Genomic DNA, 14,577 nt, shown 5'->3' on the forward strand with positions numbered 1-14,577 from the left:
TCAATGTGTCACTTTCTCCTGCCTACGTTTTACACCTACAATCACAGCTCTTTGCATGGCTCTAGGATTGATTGATTGATTTAACATAGCGAGCTGCATTCTGCCTCATGCAAGCCCTTTGCCTTCTGTGGGGTTTCATGGATGAAACTGAAGGCAGAAGTTTGCTCACAGATGGTGGTTTAATGGGCTAACGCTTAGCGACTGGAATAATGCTCTCGCCTGTGGAGGTAAATCCACACCAACATGGAGGAACTAACAGGACCCCAAAATTCATAGTGAACCCCCCACATTACATCTGGCAAAACCAGGGGAACAGGTTGCTCCATACTGGGCCCATGAGCCACCTGAAAGGTTCATCGTCCCCAGCAAGCCCCTTGCACCTCTGGTGGCCTGATTCCCCATTGCCTACACCATATGCAGTCATTTGCACCAGTGCAAAGTGGGGGTCAAACATCATCAGGTGTGCACTCTTTCACTGGTGTAAATAACGACACCACAAGCTGCAGGGCAATGGTGAATCCAGGCCTGAGTTTGCCACCAGTTTCCCAAATGAGTCCCGTTTGACCCTGTTTCAGGCTTTGTCAAAAGCATTTTGCCCAGCACTGATGAGCAGCTTGTCCGCATCGCTTCTGGGCTGCGACCGCTCCAGCTCCGACAGCTCAAGTGAGTGGATCTCTGCTTTAATTTGCAGTGCCACATGAAGGGAAGCCGGAGATGGAGACCCTTCAAGAAATGCCTTCCCCTGTCTGCCAAGGGATGGTTTGTTGAAATCTGTCACTTCGCTGCCAGGAAACCCAAGAAGCTCCATTCAGCGTTTGTGAGCGGTAAAGGCTATGGCCCTTTCAGCTGGATGCTGAGGGGAGGAAGATGAGAACACAAGGTTAACTCTAGTCAATCAGACACCAGTGTCCTGAAGTGCCTCCATGAATAATTGATTGTTCTCTTTGGGATTCACGTTGTCATGGAAACTGAAAGAGGAACCAGGATATCTAGGTATGAAGTGAAGTTTCTTTGGGTCTCTCTCTCCCTTCAGCAGCTAAGAGTTGGAGCTACCTTTGGCAGGTGCTTATAAGATCTTACATTGACTCTGAGATGAATTATCTGGCACTGAGTCTTCTGCTGTCCCTGCAGTTATTTTCTTTGATCGGTGAGTATTTCATATGCATATCTAGCTTCAGATGGCCTTTCATGTCTAGAAATCCTACTAAGTCTTTAGATTGCTGAATGTGCATCTGTAACAGAGAGAATGTTAAAGTGTGTGTGATTTGTGTAAATACACTTCCTGTCAAATTACACCGCCCTGAGTCCCTATCACAGTTTATATCTCTTCATATCCAGAAATGCACCATGGTTTTTTCCCCCCTCTTTAAGTCCGATATTTTGTTCCCTGGTTTATTTTTATCTGATTCACATTCAACATTCTTCATAGGTTGGTTGTTTTGTTTTTTTTTACAGAACTAATAACGTTATTTGTTTAAATCATCAGATGGATAGAAAACCTGGAAATTTACTTGTGCGTGTTATCTTCTGTCTATCTATATAGATACACCAAGGGTCAATTAGATCCAGTGTATCTTCAGTGGACCAACATTTCAGGTGAAACTGGCCCACTGTCAACATTCCGTAATATTTGCATCATGGCAAGTTCATTAAGTCTCTAGAGAAACAAGGCATTGGACTGTGAGATTCCAGCATGGACCATTTGCAGATATTGAGAGGAGAATGAGGTCTAGTAGTCAGAGCAGTGTACTGGATGTCAGGACTCCTAGGTTATATTCCTAGCTCTGCCATAGAAATACCATTTGTCCTCACACAGGTCACTCAACCTCTCAACCTAACCCTCTGTAAAAGAGGGATAATATTTTTAAGGGCATTATGAGGCGTAATTGATTATTGTGATATGGTTGGAGATTCTCCGAAAGGAGCTGTACAAAGTAAAAAGGAGGAAACGTGCCTAAAATGTTTATCATTCAGTATCTGTTTAGTAAAACTATTAGCAAGGAAAGTTTGCTTCCTAAATTATACCACAATTGAGCAAAATTGTTCTAGACAAAGAGGCCACCGACAGGGAGACCTTTTGGAAGAATGGTGTCATTCGACAGGAAGAGTATTCACACAAATCAAACACACCAACATTCTCTGGAGATAACGCCATGAAAGCACGTACATTCGTATTAGATGCCCTGGAAATGGACTGCACCACCGGAAGAAAAACCGGGCAATGCCTCAGCTCAGGGGATGCTTGGGAGAAATTTTGGGATGTTAGGAAAGGGCCCAAACCTGAAGCTTTTCCTGAGTCCTTACCCAGGACAAACTCTTATGGACTTCAGAAGGAAGTTTCCAGAGTAAGGAATAAGAACCTGATCTCGGCATGAGCTGATGGCTTCTGAGAGCCTTCAGCTCCCATTGACTTCATTGGGAGTTGTGGGTACTCGGCACTTCCCAGAAGCACTTGGTGCTTTGCAGTAAGGAGCCCTGAGTGTAAACCAAATAGAGACCTCAGAATCTTGCCCCGGAGCACCCAAAATAATGGTTTCGTCTCACAGCTCCCTAACTGCTTTCTTACACAGGTGACCAACTCGCAGACTAAATCAAAGGAGGCTTCAAGTAATTATTCTATTATTGTTATGTAGCTAAGTGCTGGTGTTCTTTGACAAAGGGCCAAGTAAAAGTGAGTCAGGACGCTGTTACCTCTTTGGAAAGGTTAGGTAAATTAGTCATTAAACAGCAGATTCTTCACACCACCTTCTGGGCCAGTGCTTCCCAGTGTCCCAGGTTAGATCAGAGCTTCTTCAGCCTGTGCCCCAGCCACCAGGGCCCAGAGTCTACAGTCGCCCAACAAAGTGTACCGGCTTCTTTGGTGGGCGGTCATTTCTCAGTACGTCGCTCTGGTAGACACTGCACTGAGCGGACCAAGCACCGTGATTTGTTCCTCCATCACTTCCATGTGGCAGGCGCTACACTGACCTACCAGAGCACATTGGCTTTGATGGGGTCACCTTTTAGCATCCAGTCTGTGTTGGTACCATTGCCTCGACAGAGATCTCTATTGTCATTGCTCGTTATTGTCCAACCTGTTCAAAAGAGTCACAACTGCAGTGATGCAACCAAGCCTCCTGGCCTTGTCAGTGTTTCCATCACTTAGATTCATCTGTACATCACCGATGCTCTAGCAGAGCATGATGGCTACTGGACAATCGCTAACCCAGTGAGGCTAATGTGCCGATAACTCTGACAACACAGCACCCTGTTTAGTGATGTAAAAAGCCAGTACAGTTTATGTTGGGATGGTGCCAAATTATTATGAATTGTTGTGATTGATATGAATGACTGTGGTAAGCATGAAGTTGGTATGGCTTGAGATGTCTGAATTGGCTAGAGGATTCTGGGAGCAGGATTCTCTTAGCATCAGACAGTTGGTATGGAAATTTACTGAGAGGGCTGAAATTGCACTTGAATGGCTAATTGAGGCTCCATCTGTGCATGTGTCTCAACATGAGACTTTGGGCAAGTCTACTCTATGGCAGGGATCGACACTCTGAGATCGATCCACCGGCAGTCGATTTAGCGGTTCTAGTAAAGACCTGCCAAATCGACTGCAGATCGCTCTTCAGTCGATCCCTGTTCTCTCCCCCGAACGAGAAGAGTAAGGTAAGTCAACGGGAGATTTTCTCCTGTCAACCCCCCGCAGTGTAGACCTCGCGGTAACTTGACCTAAGGTACGTCAACTCCAACTACGTTATTCACATAACTGGAGTTGTGTAGCGTAGGTCGACTTACCGCGGTAGTGTAAACAAACTTTGAAACATGTCGGCTGATTGACCAGCTTACAAAGTAAAGAAAACGCAAAAACATGCCATCGGTGAGCTTGGTACAGGTTGACCCAGGTCAAAATAACCCCTTTTGGAGGACACCGCAGCAGGAGCTCAAGTGAGTGATTGATGACGGGGGTAAATGTTGATTGAGCTTTGGTCTTTGCCTGTTTTGTAGCCCCCTTCTAAAATATTAATTAGAGAAAACCAGTAATAAAACACCCACAGGGCATATTTTTGGGACATGTGACTCCTTTGAGAACAAAAGGTATAAATGTTAAGCAAAGTAAATTAGTTAGTTTTTTCCCCAATTAACATCTGAAGAGGTCCGTGACGCTGTAAGACAGAAGGCCTTGGGGTAACCAAGACCCTGCTTTGAGGGACATTTGACAGACCAAGTACCTGAGAGGGGAGAAGAAAAGAAGTCTCCATCTAGGACCGGTAGCTATACCTGCTTTGTTTGCCAATCAGGATACTATGTAAGGCCAACATAGTTACTGAGGATTTATACTTGGGGAATTGAAGCTTGTTAGGAAGATGTGTATTACATAACCTTTACTGCTTGTGTGATTCTTTCTCAAATAAATGATTGTGCATTAACCATACTGTTCCTGAATTTTCACTAGTTCTGGTAACAATCTGCCCAGCTGTGGGCCATTAAAGATCCGTTTCAATAGTTTACAGGTGCTCTGCATACACATCAGGTCAAAGCCCTTACACCGTTCTTAAAAGAAAACAGCGTAACGGCTGCTAATTAGAGGAATGGAGCAGACGTGTTACAAGAAACCTTGCTCTGTGCCATAAAACTCAGCATCTAACAAGATGCAAATGAACCATCTAGCTTGGAGGGGACTAGATTAGTGCTCTGGCATTCTCCTTTTGGCACCAGTCCATTTGTTTGCTCGAGATCAGACCTGAGTTTGACAGACTTATGCCAGAGCCCATTTGCTCACATGACACAACCAGTTAACAGCCCCTGGCTGAGAGCAAGGCCCAGGACTGGAAGAGCAAGGGTAGGCCCAGGCCCTAATGGATGTGCATTAGTAGAGCTGTGCTGGAGACTGGGATAACGAGTCAGATCAGAGCTGGGGTGCCAGGTGGGATAGACGCGGCTAGTACAATTAGCCCCTCACTCTGGTGAGCGTTAAACTGGATTCAGATTGATTAAAATTCCAATTAAAAACCAACTAGGTGGTATATTTATCATCGCTCTGTCGCCTCTGGAGAAATCAAGGCCTGTAGCTGCGTGAATAATAGATGGACTCTCGTCTTGCTAATGGCAGCGAGAGGACGATAATAGAGTGGTAGATCAATTAGAATCCCTCCCGAGGGATTTATCCATCCCCTTGGCACGGATGTCGAACTCCTACTGATGCTAATGGCACCTACATGAGCCTATAGGGAGGGAGTTGGCACCTTGTCTGTGATTTAAAGTGCCTCTTTGGTGTGTGTAGCGTCTTCTGTAGTCCCATTTATCTCCCCCTGCACAGCCCTAGCTGTCACAGCAACTCATGGTGCCATGATTAAAATTCAAAGGTCCTGGAAGGTTATTTGGTTTCAGAGCTCCTATTCCCTCAATATAAGGTCTGGCCAGCAGCCTACATCGAATGACACTTGGGTCTGTCCAGCTGCATACAGTGCTACTGGGATCTGTGCAGATGCAGAGTGCCCCGGTGTCTTTGGGGTGAGAGGTAGCCACAGTTCATGCATGACACAGCGGCTGGGTTTGCCAGTCGTCTCCTCCTGACAGCTTTGCCTTTGCTCTGCAGATGGCCAGAACAGCCTCCAGCGCATCATCGGGGGGTACATAGTGGCGCCACATTCCTCCAAGTACCTGGTGTCCCTGAAGAGGAAGACGGGCTTCCATTTCTGTGGCGGGTCGCTGGTCAGCCGAAGCTGGGTCCTGACGGCTGCTCACTGCAAAACCGAGTAAGGAATGCCAGGGGACTCAGGGGGCTTCAGACATCTGGGAATCAGACAAGAGACCAGCCTCCCCTCACAGCAGAGTATAGAGGTTTGCTAGAGCATAGAGTACTGGAGTCCCATCAAACATCACAGCTCCATGGAGTCCTGTACATAGTTACACACATGCTCCCAGCTCAGTTTTCAAACTTGGGCGTCTACGTTCCCATTTCGGTGTCTATATAGGGATTTCGGTGCCTAAGTTTAAGTGTTCAGGTTGAAAGCTGGGGCCTTGATCTGGGACGTATCTATGCACAGGCCCCACCGGCTCACATGCTAGAGCTCCTACGCCCACAGACTGGTGAGCTGTAACGGGGGATGACTTTTCAAAGGCAGGAAGGTTTGGTTTATATAAGGACCCAACAGTCTGGCTTCTTCTCTTAACTATCCGAGCCTTTTGGGTCTGACCAACAAGGGCCAGAAACTTTTCCAGGCTGTCTCACTAGGGCCCCAATTCAGCAAGGTGTTTTGAACACGTGCTTAAGCTCTATTAAGGTCAATTCCCAGCTCAGCTCCAGACTGCCCATGTGACCTTGAGCCAGTGCCAATCTACCTTGGGTCTTGGGGCCCCATTAAATGCTTTGCTGAATAGCTGAATTGGGGCCCTAGAATTGCCAGGATTTCCTGGTTGTGTTTAAGATGTAAGGTCAGAAAGAACAGCCTTCTTGGGGGATGGAGGGGGGCACTTGGCATTTCTTCCTGGGGGGGGGGTGGTCATCACAAAAGCAGCAGCAAAAGGCAGCTCACCAGAATTTTTCCCATCTCGTTGCTGGTGCAGCCAAAGTTTGGGGCACAATTTCCGTCAGTTTTTCTTTTAGCCCAACCAGTTTGCCCGTTCCTAGTCAACGACATTTCATAATATTGATGCTTCGGAGAAGCTCATTATCCTCTCTCTGGAGAAACATTGGACGGTGGAATTCTAACACAGAGGTTGGGAAGAAGGATTCTCTAGTGATCAGAGCAAAGGCCTGGATTCCTGGCTCTCCCACTGAATCACTGTCATTACGTCTCTCACTTCATTGCTTGGTTTACTCATCTGCAAAATGGAAATGCTGCTATTTCTTACCCGCCTCCCTACAGTGCCGCCCGCCCCCACAGTCACGTGTACCTCCAAGCAGTCGTACGTCCAGATCTACGCACTAGGCAAACACGCACACGTCCCTCCATCACTTCAGTGATGACTCCACGTGAATTCAAACACCGGTGCACAAGATCTCACCTGGGAAGTGCTGGGAGTGCTGCAAGCCTTGTGAAATGTTTTGAGTCCTCTGAGTGACTGCATTTTAAGTCAGACCTGGGCAGAGACATTTTTCCCCAGCAGTGATGCACCGGTGACCAGGCCCTCTGCTGTCTCCCAACAGAATTAACCAGATGATGATTGTAGCTGGGGAATATTCTCTCTCCACTTTTGAAGGCACAGAGCAGATCTTCCGGCCCTCTCGGATGGTGGTTCATCCGGACTACAGCTCCGCTTCCAAAAATGCAGACATCATGCTGATTAAGGTAACAAGCTTTCGCCAGGCCATGAAAGGGAGGACGGCTGTTGGAGAGGGAGGGGGGCACTACAGATTGTTTTGGCTGTTCACAACAGAGTACATGTTGCTGAGCACACATGAAGCATTTGGTAGGGGAAATAAAGGCAGGGCTGGAACAATGTGCAGGAGGTCAAGGTGAAGAGGAACAAACCACCAATGATCCCTAATAACAACAAATACCTAGCTCTTATATGCATCCTGTACCTGTAGATCTCAAAGCACTTTACACAAGGAGAGAGGAATCATCACCCCCTTTTTACAGATGGGGAAACTGAGGCACAGAGCGATGTGACTCACTCAAGGTCACTCAACAGGCCAGCGGCAGAGCCAGGAAGAGAACCCAAATTGGGGTACAAGTCCCGTCGCCCCATCCGCACGGCTTCTGATATAAACATAGGGTCTGATCGTGGGAGGTGCAGAGCACCTTCATCTCCCTTCTCTCACACCTGGAAAGAAATCAAACAAACTAACCAATCCCTGCCAAGTGTCCTTCCCAAAAAGAACATTGTTGACAACGTTACTAGCAATTGGAAATAGGAGATTGGAGTGGAATGGCCTTCCCAGCCCTACCTATCCCATTGCTACTGCAGACCCTGTCCTGCTCCAGTGCCCCAGAGGCCTAGACTGCACTGCCCCTACTCCCCAGGAATATTGCCTTACTCCTCCTTGACACCACTAGGGCTACTACTCCCAGTGAGGGAGGTGGGCCCGGAGTTCTGAAAGAAATGCAATGTGTGATTAACGAGGCTAGTAACTAGTAATCAGAACACACGTGCCTGCTCTTCCCAATCCCCCCAACAGTGGGGCTCTAGCAGCATCTACCTGCAAACCAGCTGGCGAGGGGACATTTTGTCGCAGGAGGGGTGAGCATTCTTCTCTGCGATTGTTGCTTTCTGATGCTTTTCTACCCCGGAAGTCAATATGCCCTAGGGGAGAGTGCACAGGACTGGGACTCAGGAGAACTGGGTTCTGTTCCTGGCTCTGCTGCATGCCCTTGGGCAAGTCACTTCCCTGCTCTGTGCCTCAGTTTCCCCATCTGTAAAGTGATACTTACCTCCTATATAAGTGCTAGGTATTATTATTAGTTACTGATCATTGTACATTTCAGATCTCACAGGGTCTCTGTACCTTAGTGAAGAGTACCAACCTCTGTGGTGTCTAGGCACTGATTAGTACCTAGGCTGGAGATACACTTCCTGAGTTCCAGTCTCTCTGTCATTGTCAATTCCCTACCACTCCTTGGTAAGGGATTGAGCAGGCTGAGTGGAAAAGCATCCCAAAAGGATATGGAGTGGCTTATGCACAGAATCAGGGCCAACCTGCCCACCCATCCCTGCAAAAAACAATCTAAAAGGATTCTGCAGAGTAGCCTCATGGGTGAAAGCCAGTTTAGCCCCAAAGTTTTCCTGCTTGTGCCTCAGGTTTAAACGGCAATACACGTTAATGCAAACACATTTTAGCCATTGGAGTGGAATATAATTGTGCCCGCTTCTAGTTCTGTACACCTACACCATGGCTGCCTGTGCAGAAGCATTCATGTGAGTGGGTGAATGGGCACGCGTCACTATTGCATATACACATCCTGGGTGAGCTTTTCACTTGTGTTTTGGTTTTGGAACCAGGTCTTTATAAGCGCACTAAGCATTCATGGGACAATGAGGTTCAGCGTTTGCTCAGGAGAAGGAGTTGGAGCGGCGTTAATGAATCATTTAAAGGCAGGGACAAAATGACTGAATACACTGCGACAGATGTTGTATTATAAAAACCAAGAGCTGACGAACGTAAATCAGTCCATAGGGTGACGGGCAAAAAAGAGCTCAAAGACGTGAGGGAATCCAAGCCCAGCCACCGAAAGAAATCCCACCAAATCCTCATGCAGAGCACAAGCTGCAAATTCACTAGATCTAGTCTTCTAGGCAAACGCTAGGTGCTTGCAGAATGGTTTCTCCGGAGACCTTTTCCCAGGCGGCAATCCCTTGCTGAAAGAGCATTTGCTGTTCAAAATATTCTGTAAGCCAAAGGAGTCTATTACCTGACAGAACAGGGACTCATTAAGAGTGCCTGTCCCTTTACTAATCCAGCAGCTTCAAAAGGAAGCAGTGAAAAGTCCAAGCCAGGAGAGGAAACCGAACGAGGAGCTAAATGAAATTCCCAGGGAGGATTGCCTTTAACGAATTAACGTTTCAGGCTAAACCGGTATCGTTTTCACTTAAACGGCATTCATACATTCAACTAGGTTTGCAAAGTGCCCTGTGTATTAATAAGAATGTACTCAAGTTTAAATCATCATTAACGTGATGCAGTCCAAGGCTGCAGGCACCGCGTCTGCTAGACTTCCCCCCGAGGGAATGTACAGTGCAGAGCTGAAGGGGGCTTCTACTGATTGAAGCAGAAGCAGCTGAGAGGCTGCTGTGGACATAGTGATGCCGTTCAGTTCTCTCCTAAGGGCCCCTGGCAGACTGGCTCTTATTTCCCTAAAATTAAATATTTCCAAAGCCCCAGTATGAACCATTCAGCGAGACTGAAAACCTAGATTGCAGACTCCTGCCGTGAGCAACGGGGAGTGTGTGCAAATGAACATAGCCCTTCGCTTGTGCTCTCGGCGCGTGGCCCGGCTGCAGACAGTGCATGTGCACGTACACACACACACCTTGGTAAATCACACTCAAAGCACTAGCAACTATAGTGTCATCACAATACAATAGCAAATGGTACTGTAGTCTGCTCCTATAGTGCTCCAACAGACAGCACAGGGGTGGAGGACTTGATATAGCCTGAAGAATTGACTCTGAAAAGGATTTAGGGGTCACAGTGGACAAGCAACTCAACACGAGCTCCCAGTGTGATGCTGTGACGAAAACGGCCAATGCCATCCCCGGATGCATAACCCCGGGAGTACTGAGTAGGAGGAGGGAGGGGAATTGACATTTGTACATGACATTAGTGAGAGCAATCCTGGAATACAGCCTCCAGTTCTGGGGTCCATATTTTAAAAAAGGATGTTGAAAAACTGGAGAGGGTGGAGTAAGAAACTCACAATAATGATTTGAGGGCTGGGGGAAAAAATGCCTTCCGGTGGGAGACTTAAAGGGATCGGTCTGTTTCGTGTATCAGAATTTGAGAGATGGCTTGATTACAGTATATAAGTATCTTCCTGGGGAGAAAACACCAGTATTAAAATGATCTTTAATTCAGCAGAGAGAGGCATAAAAAGAACCAATGGCCGGAAGCTGAAGCCAGACAAATTCAAATTGGAACTAAGGCCCACATTTTTCACACTGGGGAGGATTAATCCTTGGAACAAACTGCCAAGAGACGTCATGGATTCTCCGTCCATCTTTTGATGGCTTCAGAGCCCAACTGGCTGCCTTTCTGGAAGATGCTTTAGCCAGACAAGTTACTGGGCTCAATACAGGGGTAACTGGGTGACACTGAATGGCCTGTGATCTACAAGCGATCATAATAGATGTTCTAATGGTTCCTTGTGGCCTTAAACTCTATAAATCTATGACCTCCACCTTCACCCAGAACTCAAATTGAACCTTTCTGAGGGTTTGAAAATGTTTAGTTCAGTACTCTTCCCTGTGCAGCTCTGTTTCGCTAACAGAAAGGGCCTGAACAAGCCAACAGATCCTCCCTTAAAGCTGAGGAGTGGAGGATACCATTTTTACAGCTGCTGCACAGCACCTTTGCGGGAAGCCTATAGAATTTACTAGAGAGGAAACCAAGAGGGTCCTGTAGAATTATAATAAATAGGCTCCTATAGAAATTAGTCCTAAGACCAAGATAATTTAATAGAGAATGAGATCCTTTCTCTAGGTATTTTGACCCATCCTATAGAATTCTATAGCCAGGATATAATTCTCTTCTAGATTCTATAGGAGGATTCAAAGAATCTTATAGAAAAGTTCTCATTGTCTTTTACATTCTATAGGACTTTCCATAAGGGTGAATTCTTAGACCAAAACAGTGGATCCAAACACCCCATGGCTTTAAGAAAAAGATTGGAAACCAAATCCAGATCCAAGTTTTGCAGCCAGGTCCCGTTTCCACGGTGGGCCAAACCAAAACCCTGGATCTGGATTGGATTTTGCAGCTGATGCAGTCTGGCTGGTTCAGAGAAGCATTCCAAACGTGAGTGCAACCTAAGCTGTGAGTTGCGTGAGGTTCGCCTGTCACTGTACACACAGCCCTACGCCCACCATCACCTGTTCCCGCCTCTCTGTTTCAGTACAGTCAGTAACGACTCTCCCCTTGGTGTCTCCGAACAGCTGAACAGGCCGCTGGTGCATAACGCTTTTGTTTCCATTGTGCCACTCCCTCAGCAAGGAGCGGTGGTGAGGGAGGGCCGCTTCTGCCAAGTCTCTGGCTGGGGTTACACCACTCCCATGGGCGGGACGGCTTCGGACACCCTACGCAGCGTGCGCCTGCCTATCATCTCTTCTGGGAAGTGTAACAGCACGGCCTCCTATGCGGGATACATCACCAAGAACATGATCTGTGCCGGGTTCCACACAGGGGGCAAAGATGCCTGCCAGGTACAGCCGCCCTCCTTAATTCTGCAGAAGAAGCTGCAAGTTCAAACCTCTCCTCTGGGGAGAGCGCGTCCCGCTAGCGCGCCAGCTATCCCCAAGCTGCAGAGAACCATCCTGAACGGCCAGGCACTCAGTGGCAGATGGGTCTTTAGACCCGCTGGGTCCCATAAAAAAGAATCCATCCGTTAAAAAGCATCTCCTGCCTCCTCCACATCTGACAGGAAACTAGTACTTTTCTAGACAGACTTGGAAGACGCAAGCCAATAGTGACGAGTGAGTTTGGAGGCTCTCAAATGTTGGGTGCCCAGTACACCTTTAAAAGAACCTGGTTTCCTGAGGATGTACGTTCTGGGAGAAAAATCAGGCTCTTCTCAGGGGACCACATGGGGCACCCAAAACCACCAGTCCCTTTTGAAAATCTTGACCCCCATTACTGCAGCCAGTGGACAGCGTCATGGGAGGGGATCTGGAGAAAAATGCTTGCACAGAGACACAGCAGTCCGCTGTCCTCCGCGCTGCCTTGTTCTCAAGTTCCCATAGAGTTAAAGCCTTGATCACACACCTCCTAACTGGAGATGACTCACGCTCGGAATTGAAGCACAGAGGGTGGGTGGAGAAGGCGGATCTATTTTTATAACAAGAAGAACAAAATGGCAAGCTAGAAATGAGCTAGCTTTTTTTAAATTCTTCCTGGGTAAGACAATAGCAAGGAAGTACAATGGGGCCGAAGGCGTCCCTTCCAAAATACATTACAGCTGTTGCCTTTGTTTTAATCATTTGTCTGGCAGGACCTAGTCATCATGTCGCCAGTGCGGCGTGATGTCATGTTCTTGTGTCGTGATGCCAGGTCATTGCATGATGCTGCTGCAGCACACCTAGGAAGGCACAATGGTGCAGATTGTCCCCAAGGGCTGGACTAAATCTCTCTGGGATTCCAGCGTTGTCTCTGAGAGGGCAGGACAGTCCCAGTTTTTATGGGCCTCTCTAGCGTCCTGTAAGAAAACTCTTCCATCGGTTGGCAAGGGTGCTGCCCTGGGAAAAGGTCAGGTGCAATTTCCATTGAACAGGACTGTCAGGACTGGGTGGGAAATGCGTTAAGTTAAATTCATGGGGCCAAATTCTTTGCTGGTGTAAAGAGGCAAAACTCTGACATCAATGGCATAGAGCCCATTGTGACAGACCCAGACCAGTGGGGTACAGGAGTCTGGTAGAGGGCAAATATACTGGTCACTGGATGAGTAGTTTTCTGTTCCCTGAGTGACCAGAGCAGGGGCTGCACTAGAGTAATCAGGAACCTGCTAGAACCAGTTAAGGCAGGCAGGCTAATTAGAACACCTGGAGCCAATTAAGAAGAAGCTGCTAGAATCAATTAAGGCAGGCTAATCAGGGCACCTGGGTTTTAAAAAGGAGCTCACTTCAGTTTGTGGTGGGAGTGCGGGGAGCTGGGAGCAAGAGGTGCAAGGAGCTAAGAGTGAGAGGGTGTGCTGCTGGAGGACTGAGGAGCACAAGCGTTATCAGACACCAGGAGGAAGGTCCTGTGGTGAGAATAGGGAAGGTGTTTGGAGGAGGCCATGGGGAAGTAGCCCAGGGAGTTGTAGCTGTCATGCAGCTGTTACAGGAGGCACTATAGACAGCTGCAGTCCACAGGGCCCTGGGCTGGAACCTGGAGTAGAGGGTGGGCCCGGGTTCCCCTCAAACCTCCCAATTGACCTGGACTGTGGGTTCTTCCAGAGGGGAAGGTCTCTGGGCTGTTCCCCAACCCACATGGTGAATCTCTGAGGCAAGAAAATCCGCCAATAAGCGCAGGACCCACCAAGGTAGAGGAGGAACTTTGTCACACCATTTACACTAGCAGAGAATCCATCTCTGATTTCCCTCCAGGCTGCCTAAGTCCTTCTGGGACTCAGGCACAGAAATATATGGACTGTAATCTAGGAGCCTGATTCCTCATTACCATGCACCTTTCACCAGTGCAAAGAGACGGTTACTATTCTGACTCGGTAGCATTTTATGCATACTTTGCACTGGTGAAATGCCTACCTATAGTACAGGGCTATGGAGAATCTGCCCCAGAGCGTTCTTGGTCCTCCTGTTCCTAGACAGGAAAGGTGCTTATTACTATGATGGAAAGGTCACCCCCAAACCATTTGAGAAAACCACAACCTTTGTGTCTGCTTCTTTTCTAGGGGGACTCTGGCGGGCCACTGGTGTGCGAGGGCCGAGTGTTTGGGATTGTGTCCTGGGGGAACAGCTGTGCTAGTCCCAGGTACCCAGGTGTTTACACCGCAGTAGCCAACTTTCAGAAATGGATTTACAAAACCATCTTTAGGCGCCAATAGCGGCCGCTCTGTGTCTTCTCAACGTGCACCTTCCACTGCCCGTTCCCGGCTTTGAGCAAATAAACTTGTGATGAAAAAGAAACAGAAGCTCTTTCAAATATAGCCCTCCTGGGACCTTCTGAAAGTCGCCCTGGGGGAGAAGGCAGGTGGTGTTTTGTAAAAAGCACTCTCTTGCAAGGAGTATATATGCCTCTCAAATTCTGCGTCAGGTACACTGATTTCTGCCTTTAATGGAAATAGAATAACTCCACAGGTTTAGAATTGTGAAAACATGCGGGGGCTGAAAGTTACTTAAAAACCAGAAGGGATCGCAGGCAAAGGATTAATAGAACCAATTTTAACTTCATTAAGAGCCACCAGAGAGGTGGAAAGAAAAAGAAACGCAATGTGGAGT

The 14,577-nt window shown here is 47.7% G+C and overlaps 1 protein-coding gene across 1 annotated transcript; it reads left to right on the forward strand.

Moving 5' to 3' along the window:
- The first annotated feature begins 1,092 nt into the window (after positions 1–1,092).
- Positions 1,093–14,183, forward strand: LOC112112447 (trypsin-3-like). The gene is made up of 5 exons (XM_024208375.2): positions 1,093–1,147; positions 5,582–5,741; positions 7,136–7,277; positions 11,581–11,847; positions 14,031–14,183. Exons 1-5 carry the CDS (start codon positions 1,093–1,095, stop codon positions 14,181–14,183), a joined length of 777 nt encoding a protein of 258 aa, XP_024064143.2.
- The last annotated feature ends 394 nt before the right edge of the window (positions 14,184–14,577 follow it).

This window comes from Terrapene carolina, unplaced genomic scaffold (assembly GCF_002925995.2).
Source record: "Terrapene carolina triunguis isolate 2854851 unplaced genomic scaffold, T_m_triunguis-2.0 Scaffold714, whole genome shotgun sequence".
NCBI lineage: Eukaryota > Metazoa > Chordata > Testudines > Emydidae > Terrapene > Terrapene triunguis.

Coding starts and splice junctions, on each gene's coding strand:
- LOC112112447 (XM_024208375.2), top strand. CDS start 1,093: ATGAATTATCTGGCACTGAGTCTTCTGCTGTCCCTGCAGTTATTTTCT. Junction 5,742..7,135: donor GCTGCTCACTGCAAAACCGA/GTAAGGAATGCC, acceptor GTCTCCCAACAG/AATTAACCAGATGATGATTG. Junction 11,848..14,030: donor GGGGCAAAGATGCCTGCCAG/GTACAGCCGCCC, acceptor CTTCTTTTCTAG/GGGGACTCTGGCGGGCCACT.